The sequence below is a fragment of the Cryptomeria japonica genome, chromosome 10 (assembly GCF_030272615.1).
Source record: "Cryptomeria japonica chromosome 10, Sugi_1.0, whole genome shotgun sequence".
In the NCBI taxonomy this organism is placed as follows: domain Eukaryota; kingdom Viridiplantae; phylum Streptophyta; class Pinopsida; order Cupressales; family Cupressaceae; genus Cryptomeria; species Cryptomeria japonica.
This window is the reverse complement of record NC_081414.1, coordinates 504938046-504961756: the sequence shown is the minus strand read 5'-3', so window position 1 is coordinate 504961756 and position 23711 is coordinate 504938046. Positions and strand designations below refer to the sequence as shown.

General features: G+C 34.3%; 1 protein-coding gene across 4 annotated transcripts in view; it reads left to right on the top strand.

Annotated features, from left to right (window-relative positions):
- The window catches only part of LOC131079641 (transcription initiation factor TFIID subunit 2), a 139473-nt gene that overhangs the window by 103971 nt on the left and 11791 nt on the right, over positions 1–23711 (top strand). For 3 of the 4 annotated variants that reach the window (XM_058017645.2, XM_058017646.2, XM_058017648.2), the window contains 2 exons: positions 4403–4489; positions 16395–16484. In XM_058017645.2, the coding sequence (XP_057873628.2) occupies positions 4403–4489; positions 16395–16484 (177 nt within the window). The remainder of the gene's footprint in view (positions 1–4402; positions 4490–16394; positions 16485–23711) is intronic. The other variant, XM_058017647.2, reaches the window with a different exon arrangement.

Here is a 23711-nt window from a genome sequence, read left to right as displayed (position 1 = left end):
ATGGAATGGAATGGTGTAATCAAACCAGAAGTCACCAATTGTGCTTTTAGCCACATCATGTTTATCTTTGTTCCAACTTGTGTTGTCAAGCGATGGTTGGAAACACAAAGTAGTGTGTGGCAAAATATATGAATATAGCCTCGATGAATGAACTCTAGGCCCAATGCTAACCTTGATGAATGAACTCTAGGCCCAATGCTAACACTACTAGTGCCACTACCACTACCTATCTCCTATCTGAAGATGGATGGATTGGATGAATGGAAGAAGAAGGCTCTCCAGTCCACCAATGGCTGCCATCTTCTCTCGTTGCCTCTTTTTTAGTTTTTTTGCTACTCAAAGGTTTCTAATTGAACTTGCACTCACATATAACATTGGCAGGCACATGTGGGCATGGTTTAGAATTTTGGCATGGCATATGTGCAAGATGGTATTTTAATTTTGGTAATGCCTCCTCGAAGCACAGTTTGTTTGCAACGAAAACTAGTTACCTCCGCTTTCTTTTGTCTAGGGATAGAATTTTTTCAACATGGGTTCCTTCTAAGTGGAGTTCTGGACATTGCGATGAAGACAGTTTACAAGTCTAAAGAATGCTGTAATAATACATAAATATAAAACAAAATTTACATTTATGGTTTATACTTAATATAAAAAAAATCTAGGGTTTACAATAAGACTATTTTTTTTAACAAAAATACTTGGGTGTTTGTTCATACAAAAATTAAACACATATAGGGCTTGTTTTTTGGTCTGCTAAAACAAACTAGAAAAAAAAAAAGAAAAAATAAATGTAAAAGAGAAATTGAATTTTTACTAAAACAACCTTGAAATTATAAACTTAAATCTTAAATGTATCCTGAAATCAATGGTGAGCTCTTCTCAATCCCTTCTAGACTATTCTAGATGCACCAAAAGTAGCTGCAATCCTGCCCAAATGTGATTCAACCACTGATTTTTGTTCAATCTCTGTGCTGGTTTCCCTCCAATGCAGTCAAATTTTGGCTCTGATTTCTCTTTTATCCTTTTTTTATTTGAAAATAAAATGAAATTTCTTTTACATTGTAGGAGACAAATATAAGATGAAAAGTTTTGAGTGAATTGCTTTAAATTTTTTTTTTAAATGCTTTTTTCTTAGCCAGCCATGATTGAGTCTTCACATTGGGACTTATCTAAACTCAGTGAGTCTGGCGAGTACGAAGCTGCCGAGTCTCTCACTCATTTGGGGTTGTCTGTCTTATTGTTCACTGAGTCTAGGCGATTCTTGGGGAGTTTGGTAGCCTTGGGTGTGACCAATATTGTTATGACATGTCACAAAGGGGATCACCACCAATACTTACAATATCACTTATATTGCTGTAAATTGAAACAGTTTTTAAAAGGTTTGTTACTTTGGAAGTGATGGGTCGCCTAAAAGGTATAGCTACATAAATGTGTGACTCTTCCAACAAAGATGAAGGTTTTGGTTCAGATGTTACTTGTAGTATGTCATTGCTTACAAATATTTAAACATATAATATTTTCTATTTAAGGACAATCAACGACAATAAAAGGTTCGATTAGAAATGAAATAAAGTCACAGCCGGAAAGGTATGGACTGCCAAAGTATGGCCAGTAAAAAAAGAAAATAATTTCATACTGCAAATAAAACATTCAAAATCAGCAAAAATGATATTAGATTAAATAAATATTTATTCTGTGACAACCAAAATAGATGAAATTGGAAAAACACATCCAAATATGGGGATTTTTAACAGGCTCTTGAATTGATCTTTTACACAATTGCAATCGGTGGATGGAATTGCCTTTATTAGATGAGAGGGTTGTAAATGCAATGCCCAATTAATCTGTATATTCTGTTGCATTCCTTTATTTTTGGTAGTGCCTTTTTCTACAGTGGTTATGTTTCCAACATTTTTTTTTTTTTTTTGTATCTATTGTTTTGAAACAATGTACTGACAATGCTTGGCATTAAAATTTGTGTTCTAGAATATTACTATATGAACTCTAAAGGAAAGATGACACTGTGAACATGACTACCTTTGATAATTAACAGTGCTATGATGCATCAAAACATATTGGTGTGGCTGCCTATGTTTTCTGTATTGAAAGGTGGCATCTGGAGACACGCTGTAATAAACCTTGGCCGACGGAGGAGAACAACACTAACAAATTGATCTGATTATATGCATGTTGAAAATTTCTATGTATGCCAATTTAAATATCTAGCTTTTGTTCGTTAAATTTTATAGCATTAGGTTGACTATAGTGGTATTTGTAAGTTGAATGATTTGCTATTAGGCATCTATAATCTATCTTCTTTGGTGCTTTTTAATTTGTTTTTCACTTGGATATGTGATGCTTTTATTAAATATGCCAATTTATGCATGTTAAGGTTATTGCTAAAATTTAAAATTTTTAATGCATGACGATTTTCTTGATTTTAGTTTCCTTAAATTCTAACATGACTGCTTTCTATTCATGCAATTATGATGCAACATTTTAAAGAAGGCATTAAGGAAAACAAAATTTTAAATGATAGGAATGAAAATGGAAGGAATTGCTTTTTTGATCAGTACAAGATAAAATTGATGTCTTGAGAAGTGATTGCTCATTGAATGGAAATCTGCCAGAAAGATGATGAAACGATCATGACACTTGAAAGTCGAAACACTATAGGATAGATGTATGATTAAAACAAACCTTTTAAAGAGAAAGGATTGTGTGATGATGATTCCAAATAGGCACTGGATGCAGGGCATTTGAGCCCTGATGTACAGAGATAGATGGATTGAGAGTTGAGAGTCACCAAAAAATGTTACAGTGAGAAGGTGTTTTATTTGAAAAAGAAGAGCTTTTCCGAGAGAAATGAATTGTAAATGGAAGAATAACACCACATTTTTGAAACAGAGCAATGGATTCTACAAATAGATCAATAAAACTTCCTCAAAGCTGTATCTTGTTATAAATAGACAATAGTTGCATATTCAAATAACAGGTAAAGTACTGATTGACAAATGACAACTAATAACAAGCAATATGTTCTTGTTGATCACAAATAATCAAATCAAGTGGGAGGATGATCTGTATTTGTATTTGAGCCCTGATTTGCAGAGATAGCTGGATTGAGATTGTTTGCCAAAAAAATAGATGGTGAAAAGGTGATTTATCTCTAATAGAAGAGATTTTCAAGGGAAATGAATTGTCAAAGGAAGAATAACATTAGATTTTTGAAACAGAGCAATGGATTCTGCAAATAGTTCAATGAATCTTGCTCAAACCTATATCTGGTTGTAAATAGACTTCAGTTAGGTATTCATATAGCAGCTAAAATATCGATTATCAACTAGTAATATCTGTTGACCAACTAGTAATCAAATTAAGTGGGAGGAGCATTGATTTTTGCAATTGTGAACCATGCTAGACATTCATTTGTTTGATAAGCTTCTCAGCAGAGAAAAACAAACTATACACATTATTTATAGTATACATTCAATTTATAATATACGTTAATAAGTGATTTCAATAATAGAATTGTAGACAGGGTTGTAATCATATTCACTTATAGATATGACCTTCCGATTTAAGTCTAGATAAACTTTTCCATTTCTTTTCATCTTTTGGTTTTCTTAAATGGATACTTTAATGAGGTTCACAATTTCACTTTGATCGTTGAAAGAGCATTATAGAGTCTCAAATTGGGATTTTGGTTTTTCTGATTTTGATGAAAAATGACATAAATATTTGTCAACAATATCTGTCTTATGATTTGGGAGTTCTTATTTATGTTATCTGATGTCCTGTTGTTATATAGAAATATTGTTTTTGATGATGAAATTAATGTTCTATCAAAAAGATCTAAATTACATTTACAAAAATCTTTCATTTACTTTTTTGTTTTTACTAGTCCATTTCTTCACATTTTTCAATATTTTAAAAATGACATTAGATCAGTTTCTTGGAGTCGTTATTAATACACCTTAATAGTGATTCATTCCACATATTATATGTGCATGTAGAATTGAAAGATAGATAGTTAGAGAGTGTGACACTGATGATGAAAGCAATTAAATGGTAGGAAGAGATTCCCCATATTTTCCCTTGACTTCCTGTGTATATCTGCATATTTAGACTAGATTAAGTCAAAACACCCTTGGTGCTTATTACAGCTTAAGGGGTCTTATATGGTACGGTATACCATTGGAAATTCAACTTTTTTAGCTAATCTAAATATTTGTGCATTTCAAATGATTTGTGTCATATTAGGGAGATAAATTTGTGATTTTGTGATTTTCCTTGTAATACATGGTTTTAAACAAAGCAACTGAGTTGCTTGTCGATATGGTATTTGTTTGATTTGTGTTTTGTAATTATTTTGTGTGCTGCTGTCTGTTGTCTAATGCAGGCCATTCCAATTGCAATTGCTATGGTCAGGGGCTGTGATGGTAAAAGCCCACCAGAAGCTGTTGATTTTATTCTGCAGTTGTTGAAGGTAGATGTCTAAGGCCTAAGCCACAGCAAGTTTGTGTTTTTGAATTCTCTACTTGTTACTATATTTTTTTGTGTGTGAGTTGTCATTTTCTTTATTTCATAGGTGTTCATTAAGTAATTAGTAAAGTATTTTCTATGTTCTTTTTATGTTTTAGTGGAGGTATGGTTTGATCTTCCTTCCAATATTTCCCCGGCTGCTTCCTTTGAGAACAACTTAATGCTATGGAGACATGGATGCACCAAATTATACTTCAGAATGAATTTCATCAAATTTGTTGCATACATAGATTCAAACTATTGTATAGGAAAATACCTATGAAAAATTTAGAGTGGTAGGGTTAGTGTACAAATCTCAAACAAATCCAAACAGATTTCTGATATCCTTGTGTCAATATGTACATATGTATATGTACATGGATAGCTATGCATGTACGAGCTTGTGGCATGCGCTTGTGTGAGGTTTGGGTGCATGAGTAAAGGTGTGTGTGTGTAATGGCCCCACTTTGAAATATAATTTAAAAATAAATAATGATAATAATATTAAACTACAAAAGAATAAAAATAAAATTTAAATGAAAATATAAAATTATATAGTTAAATATAATTAAAATTTAATTAAGTTAATGAATGGTCAAAAGACATGGAAGGAAAAGTTGACTCCCTCAAACATAATTTATAAAAGGGAGAAGAGAACCTCATTTGAGAAGGGGAGGAGTTTGGAAATGAGAAGTGCAGATTTGATTTAAATAAAAGTGCAGATCTGATTTTGGAAGGTTGTGTCCCTTTCAAAGGGCAGAAATAATGAAGAGTTGCACTCTTTCAAAGGGTGCAAATGGTGAAAGGGTGTGTCTCTTGCCAAAGGGCATACATGATGAAGAGGTGTGACCTCCTCATATTGAGAGATATAAAGGGAAGGAATCAAAAGGATCTAGTGACATCACCATAGATCAGATCAGAACTGTTATTAAGTTACAGACAGTAGCATCCTTGCTCTTGCTGGTATGCATGGGGATGTGCTGAATATGTATGCTTAATATATGAAGCCTGATAATGTTGCTATGCAGAATTTAGCAGTAATATCAATATACACTACAATATGTAGGGGAGATTACAAAGAGGTGCAATTAATAATTGTATAAAGAAAGAAAAGTATTAAGGACATGGGATGTGTCTCTTACCAGGGGAGTTATCTTTCCAAAGACATCTTATAAGAAGAAGAATTTCAATGCAATACTCTGAGATACTGGCTCTTGGGGAAAAAGGCTAGGTCCGGGTCCTGGTTCTTGCGCGGTCCTGGTCTGAGCCTGGTTCTCCTTGGGTTCCACCCGGGTCCTGCCCGGGTGGCAGGACCCACAGAGAACCTGACCACTTGGGCAGGACCCAGGTGGAACCCAGGCGGACCTGGGAGAACCAAGGTCCATGGGTTCCCAAAAACAGGGCCCACGGGTCATAGAAGTCAAAAATACAATTAAAAAACAACTATGTATCATTTATTTGTTATCATTGTATGGGAAAGTTACATTGTATGTTCGAACATATATAATTTTGATGTTTGAACATATATATAATATATGACATGTATATATACGTATGGACGTACCTGTACTCGTACCCGTACCCGTACCCAAGGTTTTTTTTTTTTTGCCGAATCCGCGAATCTGTATCCGTATCCGTACCTGAATTGGTAACTTAGTCCATAGCATATCATATTGGGTGACTTGCTAAGTATGTGGAAGGTAATACAAAATTGAGCTGCCAACACAGAAGGGACATGGCTGCATATGCAGTGGCTGATTCTATACATCGTCTCCAATGTTATTTCACGGACACTTTAAGGATGAAGGAGTATACTGGGGCAATTCTGTCATTTATAGCCATTGAAGATTAAGTAGAGAGTGAGAACTATCATCGTGAAGAATCTATTATTATAATCTGTTGGCTCTGCTTAGCAGTAATGCAGTAATGATTTATAACATTAAGACATATATCTGAAATATACAAATCAGTGAAAATTATCGAGATAAGTGATATCCTCTAAACTATTCTCAAAATTTTAAATTAAATATTATAATGAAATGTATTCAGTTCTGATAAAATAATGTTTATTAATTACAATTCTCACTTTATTTTATAAAAAATGGTGTCTCAGGGCTAAATTAAGGCAAATCCCAAATGGGGACATTACAGTGTGCGTGTCTGTAATGTATGTGTGTGTACATGTATTTGTGTAGGTGTATATGGGTGATCATGCTAGTGAGAGTTTTGAAGAAAGAGAAAAGGTAACTAAGAAAGACGTCTTTTAAAGGCCACAAGCTTAATGAAATTAAATACATGCCATGGTGCAAATATTAAAGCTAGTATCTTGGATGTCAATAGTATTGATAATGAAAATTCTTGGATAGATTAAGAACCAAAAGTCATTTTTATCCGTATCAACTTAGAAGCATACACAACTTTGTAGATATATAGCTATGGCCAGGCAATTACACTTGTCATTTTAGCCAACTATGAAGTTTGATGTTATGGTTGCAAAGGGTCTTTGTCCTCCACCTTCAAAGTATAAACTTGAGAAGATAGCTGATATATGAAGTAGCACTGAAAATAATGATCTAGAGCTGGGTGAAAATTAACACAAAAATGATAGGATGTTGATATTTGAAGAAATCAATAAAATTATTGATAGACATAGAATGGTCCTAGTATTTTTCGACTGCCTTGCAACCAAATGGGGTGTGCGAATCTTGCAATTATTATCTAATTTGCATCTGCTCTGGTTAAAACAATCAATTTCATTATCATTATCAACTCAGTTGAGTGCTTACTTAAGCGCGACCTTAGATAAGATGTCCATCTACTTAATTATAATGGTTAGACTGGCACTCTCTATCTATCTTTTTAAGCTTATTTGAAAGCAGTTAAACTTAATCGTGAATTACACATTAACCAACACAGCTGAATTATTTTGGGCAACTAAAAGACAGTGAACTATTGAGGCAATAAGGAAATTTTTAAATTTGAAACACAAACTGTAAACAAAAACAACCAAAGCATGATATGAGCAGATGATGTTTTAAGGATAACATTCTTAATTCACAAAGGCCTTTGTGGGATAAAAGTATAAACATTTTTAATCCATGAAGAAGGCCTTATGGGACAATTGCATAGAAACCTGAGATCAATGGACAAATCTAAGTTGTTAACAATGTTGAGAGGGGTATTTTCAATTTTTGCTTTTGATAAAATAAATAAAAATAGTGGTCAGTTTTTACCTCTTACAGAATTGGGGTATCTTAAATAGTTACATATCACACATGCCAAAATGATGCCCTTCTTCGTGCTTTGTGGTTGAAATTTATTGAAACACAAGGAGTTTGTACTTGCTCAAGGATAAGTCCCCCTAGAGCATGCATTTAGGGAAAACTTGAATTGAAGAATTTTCCCTTCAACCCGGCGTAACTAGATCTGCCTTCATGGATTGTGTATAAAGTAGAGGAAACTAACAAGTGGATCAAAATTGTTTTTGAGAGAGAAGTTGGAGAAGGCAATGGGATTTGTGTGTGCCTATGAGATTGCAAGGAGGCATTGTGAAAGCGTGAAACAATTGAGCTTTAAATTAGCTTTAAAATTTATTTGGTCCTATTTGTATTTTTAAAAAGGTTAATTAGTAAGCAAATGTATTTGACCTTTTGAATAATAGATTTATTCATAAGAGTAGGGTGATTTTAGGTGTTTGGGATGGGAACGTAGACAAATTTCCTCATATTAAATTCCAAGTTTTCAAAAAACATGAATGTTTCTATAATTTGGAGGATTTCCTATAATTTTGAGACTGAATTCCCATCTTCGCGCTAAGGGGAAGATGACCCCAAACTATAAAGCACTTGTAAGATACCCTATGAATTTTAACCCAATTTTTGCACTTTTTTCCCTGAGTTACTTTGTTAAACAGTTTGTACACTGCTGTGTATAATGAGATTTGGTTTGTAATATGTATGTTTCAGATTTGAGGATTATCATTCATTTATATTGCAACATCAGGATACAGCAGATAATAGCATTCAAACACATGACATTAAATGTATCATATTGCTGATTGAAAATAAACCACAACACGGAGAATTCTGACCTTCATTAAGCATTGAGTAATATCAGCAGTTTGAGTACACAAATATTTGTCCAGCTCGTGTGACAAATAATTTCATGCATCAACTGTTGAGGACTGAAATGGAAATCAATGATTTCATATATAAATCTGAGCTGTGAGAATTCGGAGGGGCTATATTACAATGGCAAGGAAACCCATGCTAGAGGCAATATCTCCTCATCACAACTGCCCAGAAATGGATGACGTAGCATAAATAGAATCTATACGTCTAAAAGTGAACACGATCTCCCACGCCCAACAAATGTCAATTCATTCGTCCCATAATGTATTAACGCAGCTCAATAAGGAGTCCACACCCAGCCAAGGGAATAAATAGCATAGGAAAAGAGAGGGAAATAATTTGTCTTTGCATAAGGACTTCATAAATTGCCCAAAACCTTCAATCATTGACTCCAGCTGCAAAATTTGAGTGACTCTCCGAAACACCATCTAGGGAGGAATCTTTCACCGCCTTCCCAAGATGGTTTTCATTCTCCAAATGCGGAGATGAAGCAAGTTTGATCTCCAGAACTGCAAGGATTTCCATTAGAGAAATAGAATTAATGGCATAATCACAAATGAATTCTCAACTCCCTATTCATAAGCTTTTTCAAAAACCTTTCAGAAAATCACTTTATTAATTTAATAAGCTTGAGTATACCTAATAGGCAATCAATATCAGTGTACCTAATCTAATCATGCTCATGATTGGCTTAGTGAAATTCAAAACATATTGCACACGATCCCACCACTCATCATCTCGGATCAATGCTTTTATTTTTGGGCTCTTTTTGTGCTTGGTTTTCTCCATGCTGAAAAATAAATTGAATGAATGATTCAATAATCGGATAATTACATTGAACGATATACACACGTATATATAGAGGTTACAAGACGATGTTCTATAAATAGAACTAGTCGTTAAAGTGAAATCAAATAAGCTAAAAAGCTTAAAAAACTAAATATAGCTTAAAAGGCTAAATAATAAAAAGGTAACTTAACAAGCTAAATAAGTCGACTAACAAGCTAAATAGCTAAATAAGTCGACAACTAAGATGACTGCTTAAAATAGAAGATGACCATTATAGAAGATATTCATATTATTTTAACACCCTGCCTAATGGTCATCGTACTCAATACCCTACAAAAGACATTGCAGGTGTTATGATCACAAATGCAAAGACCATCTGTTGCTACGGAGACCCTTGCAGGATCTGCAGAATGTAATTGACCAAGAGTACCAAAAGCCATCTAATGTAGCCTTCACACGCGAATTAGAGATGTGGCACACATGAATTACTGATGCTTGAAAGCATGATTTTGAGGAAAAAATCAGCAAACCCTTTTGCAGAAGAGTACCGAGCACTGTTTGCACCAGCAACTCCTAAATAAATTGCAAGATACCATGGTTGCAGATGTTCGCCTTGACAGGTGCGACCCAAACTGATTGCAACAAAGCACGATTTTTGAGGAAAAAACCGGCAAACCCTAAAATAGGAACCCTCGAAAAGAGAATTTACGATTTTGAGGAGAAAATTGAAAAACCAAGAAATTTGAGGTTACAAATCATCGTTTTTGTGGAAAAAAACGGTAAAACCCAGATAATTAAAATCTTACGTGAATATTGTGGATTACAGATGAGATAATTTTTAAGGGAAAATTATAAACCCTGCGAACAATTTTTGAGGAAAAAATTGTGAAAACCCTCCCATGATCTAAGTTACCGATTTGGGTATGGATGCAGATACGGTTTCGCGGATTCGGCAATTTTTTCTTCTTCTTGGGTACGGTTACATCCATACACACACATATATATATATATACAATGGAAAGTTACATTGTATGTTTCATATTTGTATGTTTGAATATATATAATTTTGATGTTTGAACATATATATAATATATGACATGTGTGTGTATATATATATATATACACATGTCATATATTATATATATGTTCAAACATCAAAATTATATGTTTGATATATATCATGTCATATATTATATATATGTTCAAACATCAAAATTATATGTTTGATATATATATATATATATATATATATATATATATATATATTATATATATGTTCAAACATCAAAATTATATATATTCAAACATACAAATATGAAACATACAATGTAACTTTCCAATACAATGATACATAAATGATAACAGCTAAATGATACATAGTTTTTTTTTTGACTTTTATGACCCGTGGGCCCTGTTTTTGGGAACCCACGGACCTTGGTTCTCCCGGGGCCGCCTGGGTTCTCCCTGGGTTCCACGCGGGTCTTGCCCAGGTGGCCGGGTTCTCTGTGGCAGGACCCACAGAGAACCCGGCCACCTGGGCAGGACCTAGGTGGAACCCAGGGAGAACCAGGGTCGGACCAGGACAGGACAAGAACCAAGACCGGGCAAGAACCAGGACCCGGACCCAACCTTTTTCCCCAAGAACCGGTATCTCAAGAAAATATTAGAAAACCAACAATTTTTCAAGAAAAAGATGTGAAAACCTTGGGACTTGTAAGACGAGGTTTGGCCTAAATCAATCTGATAAAGGTAACGATATTCAAATATCGTGAACATGCACTGTTTCCAGGTGTTGTGGTAGTTGTTGAACTTTTGACTGTGTTCCAACATGATGTTGGTCAAAGATGCCATCACGAAAATGGAGGTTGAACGAGGTCAACCTAGTGAAAGCAAGAGACAGAAGAATCTGATTCAAAAATCAGAATAGAAGCAGCTGCACAAAAAATCTGAAACCCTAGAGTGGAATTCGAGACACGAATCCCAATGTGCGAATTTCGAGGTTTGGAAGAAACCCATAAATTAAATTTTTCTGCAAACTTAAAACCTGAAATTTTTCCTGAAATTAATTAGAAAAAAAAAATAATTTGCAGAACATAAAAAATACCTCTGATTTTTTTTGTAAAAAAAACCAGAAAAATATATAGACGATTTTATTTTTTTCAAAAGAAACGCAGAAAAAATACGGGCAAAAACCCTAGGTTGGATGTACAACATAAACGGCGCCTAGAAGACACAACAATTCCCGACGTCCACATAATTAGCAGAAATCACAGACTGTTTTTAAATTCCAAGGCAAATTTGCTGGCATAAAATTCGAGGCATGGAAAACGAGGCACCCATAAAAATATGAGACCAACCCAGAAAAGCTCTTGAAAAACCCATCAAGGATTTGAAATTAGAATGCAGTTCTGACGGCTCAAAAATTGAGGCATGTAAAACGATGCACCTAGAAAAATTTGATGACGACCCAGTTGAGGTGTCGGAAAACCCACCAAGAATCTGCAACCAAAATAAAATTTCGACTTGAATTGAAGGGTCAAAACTCTAGTCGAAAATTGCAGAAACCTTAGGAAAATTTTCAACCTGCAAAAAAAAAATCCGCCCAGGAAGAGAAAAAGAACTTGCTCTTTTTTAAAAAAAAAAAAACAGTTCTTAAAAATTCTCTTAAATAAAAACTCCTCGAAAAATTTTAATAACAAAAACTTTCTAAATTTTTAATTTCCATGCTCTGATACCATGAAAAATAAATTGAATGAATGATTCAATAATCGGATAATTACATTGAACGATATACACAAGTATATATAGAGGTTACAAGACGATGTTCTTTAAATAGAACTAGTCGTTAAAGTGAAATCAAATAAGCTAAAAAGCTTAAAAAGCTAAATATAGCTTAAAAGGCTAAATGATAAAAAGCTAACTTAAGAAGCTAAATAAGTCGACAACTAAGATAACTGCTAAAAATAGAAGATATTGATATTATTTTAACACATACACTTGATAGGCTGTGGATGACTGTAGAACTCAAGGCATCTTGCACCTTCACAAGTCATCATAAGATGGTTTTGTGAGATGAAAATCGAGTTTCGACAATCTAACATGGTACAAAATTCATAAAATTTTTGAAAAAATTCAAAACTAAAAAAAATTGGAAAATATTGAAAAAATTATTGAAAACATGAGGAAAATGAAAGTTTTACTCTTCTTTGATGGCTAAATCTTCTGTGAACCAGGACCAGAATAATCCTTGTACTGAACCGGTACACACCCATATATTCTGTACCCAGTAACATTGTTTAAAGGGGGTGTGAGGGTTCAGGTGGGTTCATCCATACCTTTTTTAAACCAAAATTGTGCTGTTTTTTAATAAATGCACTGAAAAGTGATTGAGCTGTAGGGGTATCTAGACATCTCGTTTTTATTATTTGCCGTACTGGGGATGTTTCCTGATCTTGCCAAAAAAGGAGGATGGGGAAGGGATGTTTACTAGCCATCCCCATGTCCCCAAAATGTACCCTGTAGGTGACGGGCATTTAGGGCAGCAGACATACCCCTAGGAAAACATAGATAGAAAGAGGTACAAAGTTAACATAAAGCATAAGACATAAATGATGATTCATGTTCCGAGTCACTCTCAAATACCCATTAAGTATCAAATTTTGAATGTTAGTAACTTATTACATTTACAGAAGAAAAGGTGAGAACGCAAATAGCCTCAAGGCAATTACCCATCTAGAAAACAACAACAAAACAACTTCCTACAGCATTTGTGGGAAGATAACAACAACCTGCAGCAGATGCAGGCTATCAAAACCACTTATTGTAGCAGCTGTGGGAAGCAATCAATAACCTACAGCGGTTTTGGGAAGTCCTTTATCTATCCCACAGCTGCTGCAGAGAGTTGTTTGTTTTTTCATAACAGCTGCTGGTTGCAAAAGCATAAAGATGAGACCAATTTATTTCAAAAATAAGAAAACCCTTTTCAACTTATATGCTAAGATCTAAACCTATGGTCAGCATTAGGGTTTATGCCTTGCTAAAGTTTACTACTAGGGTTGAAGTTGAAGATTCTTGAAGAGTTAAGAAAAAGCAAATTACCCCTACCTTTTGATGTTGCAGCTAGAAAGTAAGTGAATGGTAGGTGGGTGTCCTTGTGACTTAGTTTGTCAATCATAGATTCTCTATTATGCTGTTTGAGCTTATCTTTTAAAATTTGTTTTTCCCCTGTGCACTATAAAGTCAAAACAATGATAAAAGCTGTAAAACCAGACATCTACAAGGAAAATTTTGATGGAAAAAATTGTATGTAATTTGTAGGTTTGGGCAAGTTTGACTTTGCTTTGACTGCGGTAAGAAATACTCGTATGTATTTAATCTCATTTTTTGTGGATTTTGATACTATGGGTATATGAATCAGATCGGGTGGAGCATAAGCTTTGTGAGTGTAGCTCTTTTGAAACACTTTGTTGTGGTTTTTTTCCCAAATACATCCCTGACACACTCATCTCATGGGTTGCATGGAGGGAAGGCCCTGAAGAATGTGTACTCATGACCTGCATAAATAAAAAATTGATATGTCCGAATCTTTAATGCGAAAGAGAGCTTACATGTCATGTGACTGTATTCTGTTATACCAAAAAAGATTTCCCCTCCCCTATTTTGCAAAGTACCTCACTAAAAGTTGTATTGCCAACGGAGAATTCATTGGTGTTGTAGATGGTGAGTCCTGACTTATTTTGTATTGGGATGTGTTCACCTTGATAAAAATGAGAGTAATTGGAGTGCAATCTCTTATGGTGAGTCATATGTCAACTTGCACCTAAGTTGGTTAGCCACTTAAAAGATATCTGGGGATCGGACATGACATTGAATTGGTCCTAGTTTTGATCAGGAATTTGTCTCCACTAATCTGCTTAGCAAGCTCCCCTAGATCTAGAATTTTCTATTAACAATCTTTCTTCTTGATATCCTCTATTGTAGTAATAGCACCTTCCTTCAGCCATGATGTTTGAATCTAGATCCTTCTGAAGAGGTACTTGAAGGTGTCTTTAATGGCTAAGTGCATGGGCTTGATTGGCAGAACGCGACATCCAATGTTCTATAACAAGTCTTGGAATTGAGGTTACATACTAAGCATGATGGACGTTACAATATTTGTTTTCTAAGATTGTGATTTAATTGTTGCCAGAGCTGAACGCTATTACTTTCCTTTATGCAATTTTATCTGAACTAATGATCCACTGCAAGAGTGGGAATACTGTGGATTGTTCTCCATGTTGTCGCCCTCTGATTTTCAACTTTGATGAGATTTTTGGGGTAGATTGTTATTGTTGATATAGATCCTCAATCCCTTACTCTTATTAAATGCTTTGATCACAACCTTCCATGAGGTGGCGGTGAGATCCATGAAGTTTCTCCAGGACGAAGCTTTGATTTTATCTTCTCTACAATTGCTGAAGCAGACTCAACAAATGATGGCTACGTCCATGCAGTTCTTAGAAAAACTTGCAGAGTTGCAACTAAAGAGGTACAAACAATCAAATATGTGAGAGTTGTGGCCACAGAGACAAAAAGAACCACAGAGAAAATGAACATCAAATTTATGATGAAAAGAAAATGCTTTAGTTGACGAATTTTGCTGTCAAACAAAATAAGTCCTTGCTTTTTATTTATTGAAGAATTTGAAGATCTGTGGGTAGAGTTTTGCAATTGAACTGAGTGCGCCTTATAGAGCAAAATCATCTCAATATATAATAACTGTGTTGAGACCTTGGAATTGCAGTTTGTTTCATCGATTGACTAAAAGCTTAGTTGCTCAAGCTCTGATACAATGAGGAATTACTAAGATAAATGCAGAAGAAACAATGGAACATAGTTGAGAATCCAAAGACTCGACTCCAAGCTAGTAGGGCACACAAGAACAAGAGACAGAAGATTTTCTATACTAAAAGAAGCACATTGAATACAATGGAATGGAATGAAATATAAAAATGATGTTAGTATGTGTATAAATACATATCTAATAAATTCAAAAAATGAGAATCCTGACAAGACTCTATATAGATTAGACAATGCACAAAGTGGCAAGGTTGTGTGTCCATAAATAAGTAGCAATAGTTGTTCCTTAGGAGAAGACGAATCAACATTATTCACTCCATCAGATCGTAGCTATTTTATTCTTCTCTCTCTCGTTGTTTTTTTTAAAATAAGTGTGGGGTAAACTTTTGGCATAACACAACCTCCGGCTCCATGTGAAACGCTTTTCACCCAAAGCTATGAACCGTTGAGGTCACAAATGGGGGACCTTATCCCCATATAACATTGCTAAGGTTCAAACCTGCGAGCACATTGGATCAGCAAAGGCACAAGCTTGCAATCACAATGGCCCATCGGGGGTTTGAACCTTGGTGGTCACAACACCACCGCCACCACCACTTAATCAACACACTATGGGAAGAACCCCCATTCTTCTCTATTTACAGTTTTGTATTTGGCAGATAATGTTTTGGGAAATATTGATGCAATGTCATCTGGGTGTCTTTCTTGAATTTTTTGAGACCGTGTAAGGTCATTTATATGAATGTAGTTACTAAGGCTTAATGGAAAAGTGCAATATTTTTAGCTTTGTAATAGACATTCATTTGACATGAATGACATCATAATTTGTTCAAATTTACAGTAATGTTTATTGAGTTAATTTTTCATCGCTAATAAATTTTTTGTATTTTAATTTTTTTCTTTTTGCTCCTAATGTTATAAAATACTAGCACATTTCTGTAATCCTCTGTAGTGAGATATTTTTCTTATTTAATACTGGATGAGTACTAAATGCATGTAAAGTAAGAGAAAACAGAGCTTGCAAGAAATATTTTTCACTGAAATTGTTGTCAAATTTTGATAAGATATCCAATTATCTGTCTAAATGTTCCTATATTCTTGTCTCCTTTGCAGTATAATGACAATAGTGGAAATCCTTATTCAGATGTCTATTGGTTGGCTGGACTTGTGGATTCAATAGGGAAGATTGATTTTGGGCAACGGGTATGTAAAGACAGGCTTGTCTGCCATGCTGTCAACAATTAATCATTTGTGTATTTATATGTTTAGACAACTCTTTCAATGTTAGCAAGCAATTCATTCACTCTTGAGTAAATTCTTCATCAAGAAAGTTCACAACTCATAAGAAATTTTACTACAATTTTACACTGGTTGATATTGGATGCAGTTTTTTGCCCTTAATGCCATTTGTCTTTTCCTCCAATCAATTCATTCCATATGGATCCCCTTTTCAGGCATTGTTTGAGTCCTTTTTTCACTAGTCATCAGACTGAAAAATGTTCGTCCTCAAAAGTTATTAAGCCTTGTTATATATTCGGATCAAACAAGGATGTGGAACCTAAAAGAAATGCTAATGTAGCAAGAAGTACACACGCATGTTCACACACACATATAGAGGTTAATGTTAATGTAAAGTCAGGGTAGTGGGAATGCTTATTTGTTTGATAATTTGTGCTTATTTATCTCAAGTTAACTGCTCAGGCACTAAAATGCTCCTTACTTTTCTAGGAATGAGAAATGATCATCTAGAAAGCCACTGTTAATCTGTTGTCTTATCGTACAGGATTCAATAAGACCTTGGTGGCTGATTTTTTTATAAATATGCATCTTGCGAATGTGTGCAATAAAAAATATTAATACCAGAATATACAAACTTGTGGTTAAAGTGCATGTTTGCCTTTTAGAGGAGTTCATTTGTTTTCCCCCATAAAATAATTATGTAGTGCTAGTCTTACGATTCCAAAAGTCCTAACTCTTTTCTTCTTCTTCTTCATTAAGCAGTTATAGAGTCATAGGCATCCCTTAGTTTAATACATATTTTTTTGTCGTGGGCTTACTATGTTAAGTGGTGCATTCTCTAATCTCATTCTTAAAGCCATAGCTATAAAGTTATGTGGTTAGCTAGTGGTTTAATCATATTAACATGTCTTTTACGTATCTAGACACATTTGTTTATAATGGTACAACTTGATTTTTAGGATATTTCTTGGGAAGAAAAGGAAAATAAAATAAAATATTAGATCGCTTCAAGGGGTGATCTCCAAAAATTATAATATGATAATATGAATTCAAATGTACAACTTATGATGGTTTGGGAGAACCTTTGTGATCGTTATTTGTAGGCATATAATTACATAGAGATACTCATCTTAATTGTAATCATGCCAACTTAAGGAAATAACTATAAGTAATAAATGAAAATATTAAGGTTAAACATGGTACAAGTGGTTAAACTTATTACTTTAGGAAGATAGAATATTAGGGACATAACATGCCCATTCTCTTTCAAAAACTGTTGCCCATAATGCTTCACAACTTTGGATGCTTTTGTATTGACTGTGGATTATTTAATGTTGCATTTTCAACTAGCATATTATTTCACTTGAATAAGAATCTAGAAATGGCTTGGTTTGGCAACTATTTCTCTAGTTTCTTGATGATTGCTTTTGGTTTCAAAATAAAGTTCCTTTTTCTTTTAAAATCGAGCAATTCTGATTGAATTGGCAGGTTGTTACCATAGTCTTAAGACTTGGAGTGAGCAGCCCAAAATTTTGATTCAGACTTGGCAGCTCAAAATATAGACTCGGGCTCAGTATTGGGCATTAATGCATTTAGGAATATAAAAAACTAATTTGACTATCAATTGCCATAATTCAAAAATTATACATGTCATATGATCCTCACACTTCAAAATTTGAAATTTCGTAGTTTCAAAGTTGAACAGTACTCTGCAATACAACAAAATTTGAAATTTCATAGTTTCAAAGTTGAACAGTACTCTGCAATACAACAAAATTATAAATAATAAATGTATCACAGCTTGATAACTATTTATATGATGGTATGTCAAAATGAAAAAAGCAACCAAATACAATCTACATATTCCTCTTTCCCCTCCTAGTGGAACTTAATTTCAAGCCTCAAACTAGAAGGTAAGTCAATATCGAAACTTTGATAGATTTTTTCTTCAAATGTGACTTCGTTTTCCTGCATTGCATCCAATTTGATTGCTTTTGCTACTCCTCTAATTCTAGAAAATCTTCATTTCTAAGGATGACATCATTTTGTCCATTGACAATACATTTATCATAACGATCAATCTCATCCAAATCAACGGAATCATGTGAAATGCTCTCTACTTTCCAGGTCAAAGGCAAATGTTGTACCAAACGAACACAAGATCGTTGAATGCTCTCAATTAGGCACCAAATGTGTTAATGCGTAGATGCGCTACAAGGCTGGGACAAAATATGAATGGCTTGCCTTTGATGATTTGGTATGCTAGCCCCATAATTCTCCCATCATAAATCTACTAAATAACATTTTTAAAAATATAAGAGTTAAGTAAAAAAGTATAAGAATCAAGTTTCTTGTTTCTACTTGTATTGAGCTAAAAATTAAAAGATTAGGTTTTCCCCTATTGTTTTTTTTCTTCTTTGTATTGCTTGAGTTGAAGAAAGAGCCACCCCTTCACACCCTTGTACATCTTGAATAGATAGGTGAAATATAGCAAGTTAATTATTATGTATCTAAATTGGATCTTCATAGAGAGTTGACATTGATAAAATCTTAGATAAGATATAGTACGTTGGATTTAGTAAATCTCACCAACAACTCATGAAGAACATCGTCTCTTATCTCAACATCTAGCACCATCTTTTCAATGCATGAAATAACTCCTGCCATGACATCTTGATCAGCCTTAAATGTGTCAGAGAATTAGTACTTTGGGTTTAGGTAGTAGGCCAAGATATGTATTTGTTGGTGGAGTTGGCTCGTCCATTTGTGAAAAATGATGCGTCAAATGATTTCATATCTATATTTATTTCCACCATAGTAACATAAAATGCCCTCATTGGCCTTATCCATCGCCTGATAGAAGAAACTCTTTGACATGTTGTACCTATCCACCGTACAAAGAACCTTGACCAAAGGTTCAATCACTAAGAAATTATTACAAAATTAACACCCAAGAAACAACAAGATAATTTTGTATAATTTTTGTTTTTATTTGTTACTTACTTTAATCAACTCCTCTTCATTTTTGATTGCTCATGGTGAGTTGCTTATTTATCTGCAAATTCGTTCCAACTAAGCTCTTGCCTTTTCTTGTCTATTATCATCTAGTAAGATCACTAATAAGGTATAAATTCTAAATGCAGTAAGGCTTGACAACCTTTTCAATCTCTTGTATATTATGAAACTTGAAATATGTCCCATTTCTACTGTCGAACTTACATACTTATATTTTAGGCAGTTGAATTTGTGACCTTGAAAAGACTTCTCTATCACTTGATTTGGTTTGATGTTGTTTTAATTCAAACAATAAGTTGTTGTCAATGTTACCCGGGAACGCGTTTCCGGCATAATTTGACCTGTCCCGAAAACTCGGAAACTTTCGGAAACCCGTACTCTGGCTGTCCCATAAAATTAATGATTGAATTTTGATTATTTGTTTGACTTCCACTCTCACGCAAACTCTCAAGTTAAATTATTTAACACAAACATTATATGTTAAGGTTTTGTAATGCTATATCCATGTTTTTATATGAATATTTAAAATTTCCCAATAAATTTTAAATTTTCCCTATTTTTTATATAGCTGTCCCCATTGTCGTCCCCTACTCTGGGAAAAAAATTCCGTCCCGGAAACCCGTTTCCCCGCCCCCCCATCCCAGAAACTCGGGGTAACATAGGTTGTTGTAAATGGGGCAAACAAATTTTTCTTGAAAATTTTTGCTCCTAGTGTAATTTTTCTGTTGGCTTTAGGTAGTGAACACTGAAAATTGGCATTAGACTTGATGTTTGCAGGAAATTTTTCTTATCCAAAGGATGACATACCTTTTGATGTGTTTGTTTATTGAACTCCAGTATTTTGATTAGATTGGGGAGGGAAGCATCTTGTTCAAATTGTAATCTTTTAATTTTTTTAAAAGATGAGCTATACCTGAATTTGTTGCCCTTCTAAATTTAAAAAGTATGGTATGTAGTTTGGTTCCAATTAGAAATTATAAAAAAATGAACCTAACTAATTTTTCACAACCTTTTAAAAAATGTAAACAAATTTGTAACTTTCTGAAAATTGCAGCTTGTAGAGTAAATGAATGAAAAGCTTAAAATCACAATAACTCACTCAATAATAATAATATAAAGCTAAATATTTTACTATAGTTCACTTGCATATATTTTTCAAACCTCAAAAAAAAAAATGGAAAAATTCATGATGGCTCTAAATAACTGCCAAAACAAAAAATTTGGCCCAAATTGGTGCTTCTTAGGTATAAAGGCAAAAAACAATATTATAGGAGACCATTTCAAGGGGTTGACTCTCCAAAAATAGAATATAATAAATGTGAATTCAATCATATAACTTATTATGGTCTAGGAGAGCCTTTCTCTTCTTTATTTATAGTTAGGCAAGGACACCACTTCATTCTAATTAGGTCAGCCTAAGGAAATAATAGATGGAAATATTAAGGTAAGTATACTTGCAATATACCTCAAATGCTTAATCTTATTACAATTAGGAAGATAGAATAATAGTCATCATACAAATGAGACTCGGACTCCGTGTGGACTCGACAATGGTGACTCGATTCAAGATGATGAATACACTTAGCACAGACTCGACAGAGTGAAAAAACCAAGAAATTTAAAGATTTTTTAAGGATTTAAAACCTGTTTCATACACCCTTTATTAAATAAACCTTAAAGACACAATAACATCATCAAATAGAAGCTAATTTGATCACATACATAAGTATACATCGATCACATAAGTATAAACACAAATTGTAGCTGAAGGAAATAACAAGGTTAGATATATAAATATCATCAAATGTTTACAAAAATCATGGAATATACAATCTATGAAATCAAGTGTTCCAAACAAATATCAAAACAATAACCTACAAGTCTATGACTTTGAGGAGACCTGCATCCCTCCTATGAAGGCATCTAAGGTAGGTCTTGGATGATTCAACAACCATAGTCTCTACCTGTGATTCCATGCCACCCTCACCAACATCAACTGTGCTTGTGTCTTCTTGTCTTCTATCCTCCCTTGCCATGGCTACAGCCTTAGACTCTCTATTTGCCTGGTTGATCCAATTAAGGTCCTCATCACTAAAGATAGGATTCGTAGCCTCAGTGATATACATAGATTCTCGATCGACCTCCTGTAGAGTAATCGAGGTGGAGTCATGTTCCAAAATCTCTCTCTATCTAAGATGAAGGTTGTAATGAACAAAGACTAAATCATTCAACCTCTCCACTGACAGTCTATTGTGCTTCTTGGAGTGTATGTGCCCAAACATACTCTAATTGCACTCACAACCTAAAGCATTGCATGGCTGGCTAAAAATGTGAATGGCTATCCTCTGAAGATTTGGTGTTTTATGACTAAACATTTGCCGCCATCTATCTTAGATGAGAAAAAGAAAAAAAATCAGTCTCGTTTTCAACTCTAAGACTTTAAATTATAATATTAAATTATACCCTTAAAATATATTTTTATTTGGCTGCAATTTTGTTCGACTGTTGCAAATTTGATGAGAGAAAACCTCCCCTTGTGCATTAGAAAGGGGCTCTTATCTCGTAGATTATGGTGCTGGTATCACTAGGCAACATCTCTATCACTGTGTAGAGCCTATTAAGAAACTCCTCATCCGCCTTTAAATTAGGGCAGAAGTGGAATGCCAGATTGAGGTAATAAGTGGTTTCATGGAGGGGCTTGTGAAGTTGGAGGTTCCATCTTCTATCAATGATCTCTCAAATGGGACCTTACTTACTCTCATCTCTTGCATAGACAGATCTAAAGGCCTCCTCGTCCCTATGCATGCCCTCATGTATATATGCCATTACGGGTTTCTCTGCATCAACAACTCCTAGGAGAACTACCAAGGGCTCAATGAATTGCAAATATTGTGAAACATTAACAATTAATTTACATGTGAATGAAAATAAGCAAATAAAAGAAAAAATATGAATAAAATTTAAACATAATGTAGAATTTATAAAAATTATACCATCACAATCTTTGCACAAGGGGCCCAAAAGTCTGGCTCTTAAAAAATGCAATCTGGCACATCAATCCTTGCAGTGGTCATAACATAGGATGAGGAAGTCCACTCCTCACCAACAAACATACGCCTCAAAGCTACCTTTGACCTAATCAAAGTTTGGAAAGTGATGAAATCGGTGGCAAATCTAGTGATTCCAAAACGAGCCAACTCCTTCTGCCCTATGTATTGCCTCATTAGGCTAAGGACCCATGTGTGATCATACACAAATTTGCAAATATATTTGGTCTTATCTACACGTCTTGATCCATGGAAGGTTGCCAATATCGTCCAATATGAGGTCAAGGCAACAGGCGACACATGGAGACAAAAATATAGTTGGGTACCTCTCCATCAAAAGTCTACCCATAGCAACATAATTTCCATATCAGTCACCACTTGAACCACATTCTCTTCACCCACCTCAAGTATGACTTCCTCAATAGCCTCACATAGGAATGTGGCATATTTGGAATGCACAGAAGCATTGATTGACTTAAGGAACATGGTGCCACTTGAAAATAAAGAAAAATCAACGATCATTCAATAAATCATAATTAAAAATATTAATAACTAAATCAAATTCAAATTATTCAATGCATTGAGGGAAGTAAAATGATCAATCACTTGCGGAAGAAACAACAAAATTCAAGAGCATCCTATTTCTCCTATCGATCCAACCATCGGTCATTATGGTGCAACTCTTCTTGCTCCATATCTCACATTGCTCCTCTAATGTGGCTTTTTACATCAGGCACTGTTTTTGTCAAAATTGAGCCACTTAAGTCAGCTTCATAGGGTGCTTTGAACACTCCCCCACAAATAGTTATGGCATCAACCATGTTCTACCAATAAGGAGACTTGTCACATAAATTAAATAAGATAAGTTTGTCAAATAAAAATTCATTAGACAAAGCAAACTATATAAATTTTATAACAATCAATTAAAAAAGAATTACCTGGTTGCAAAGAATGGAATGGTGTAGTAGTACCAAAATTGGCCAATTACATTTCTAGTTGCATCATGTAACTCCTTGTTCCAACCCATTCTTTCAAGTGACGGCTGGACACCAGGAGTAGTGCGTGGTGCAAAATATGAATTCATCCTAGATTTATGAACTCTGGCCAATTACATGTCTAGTTGCATCAT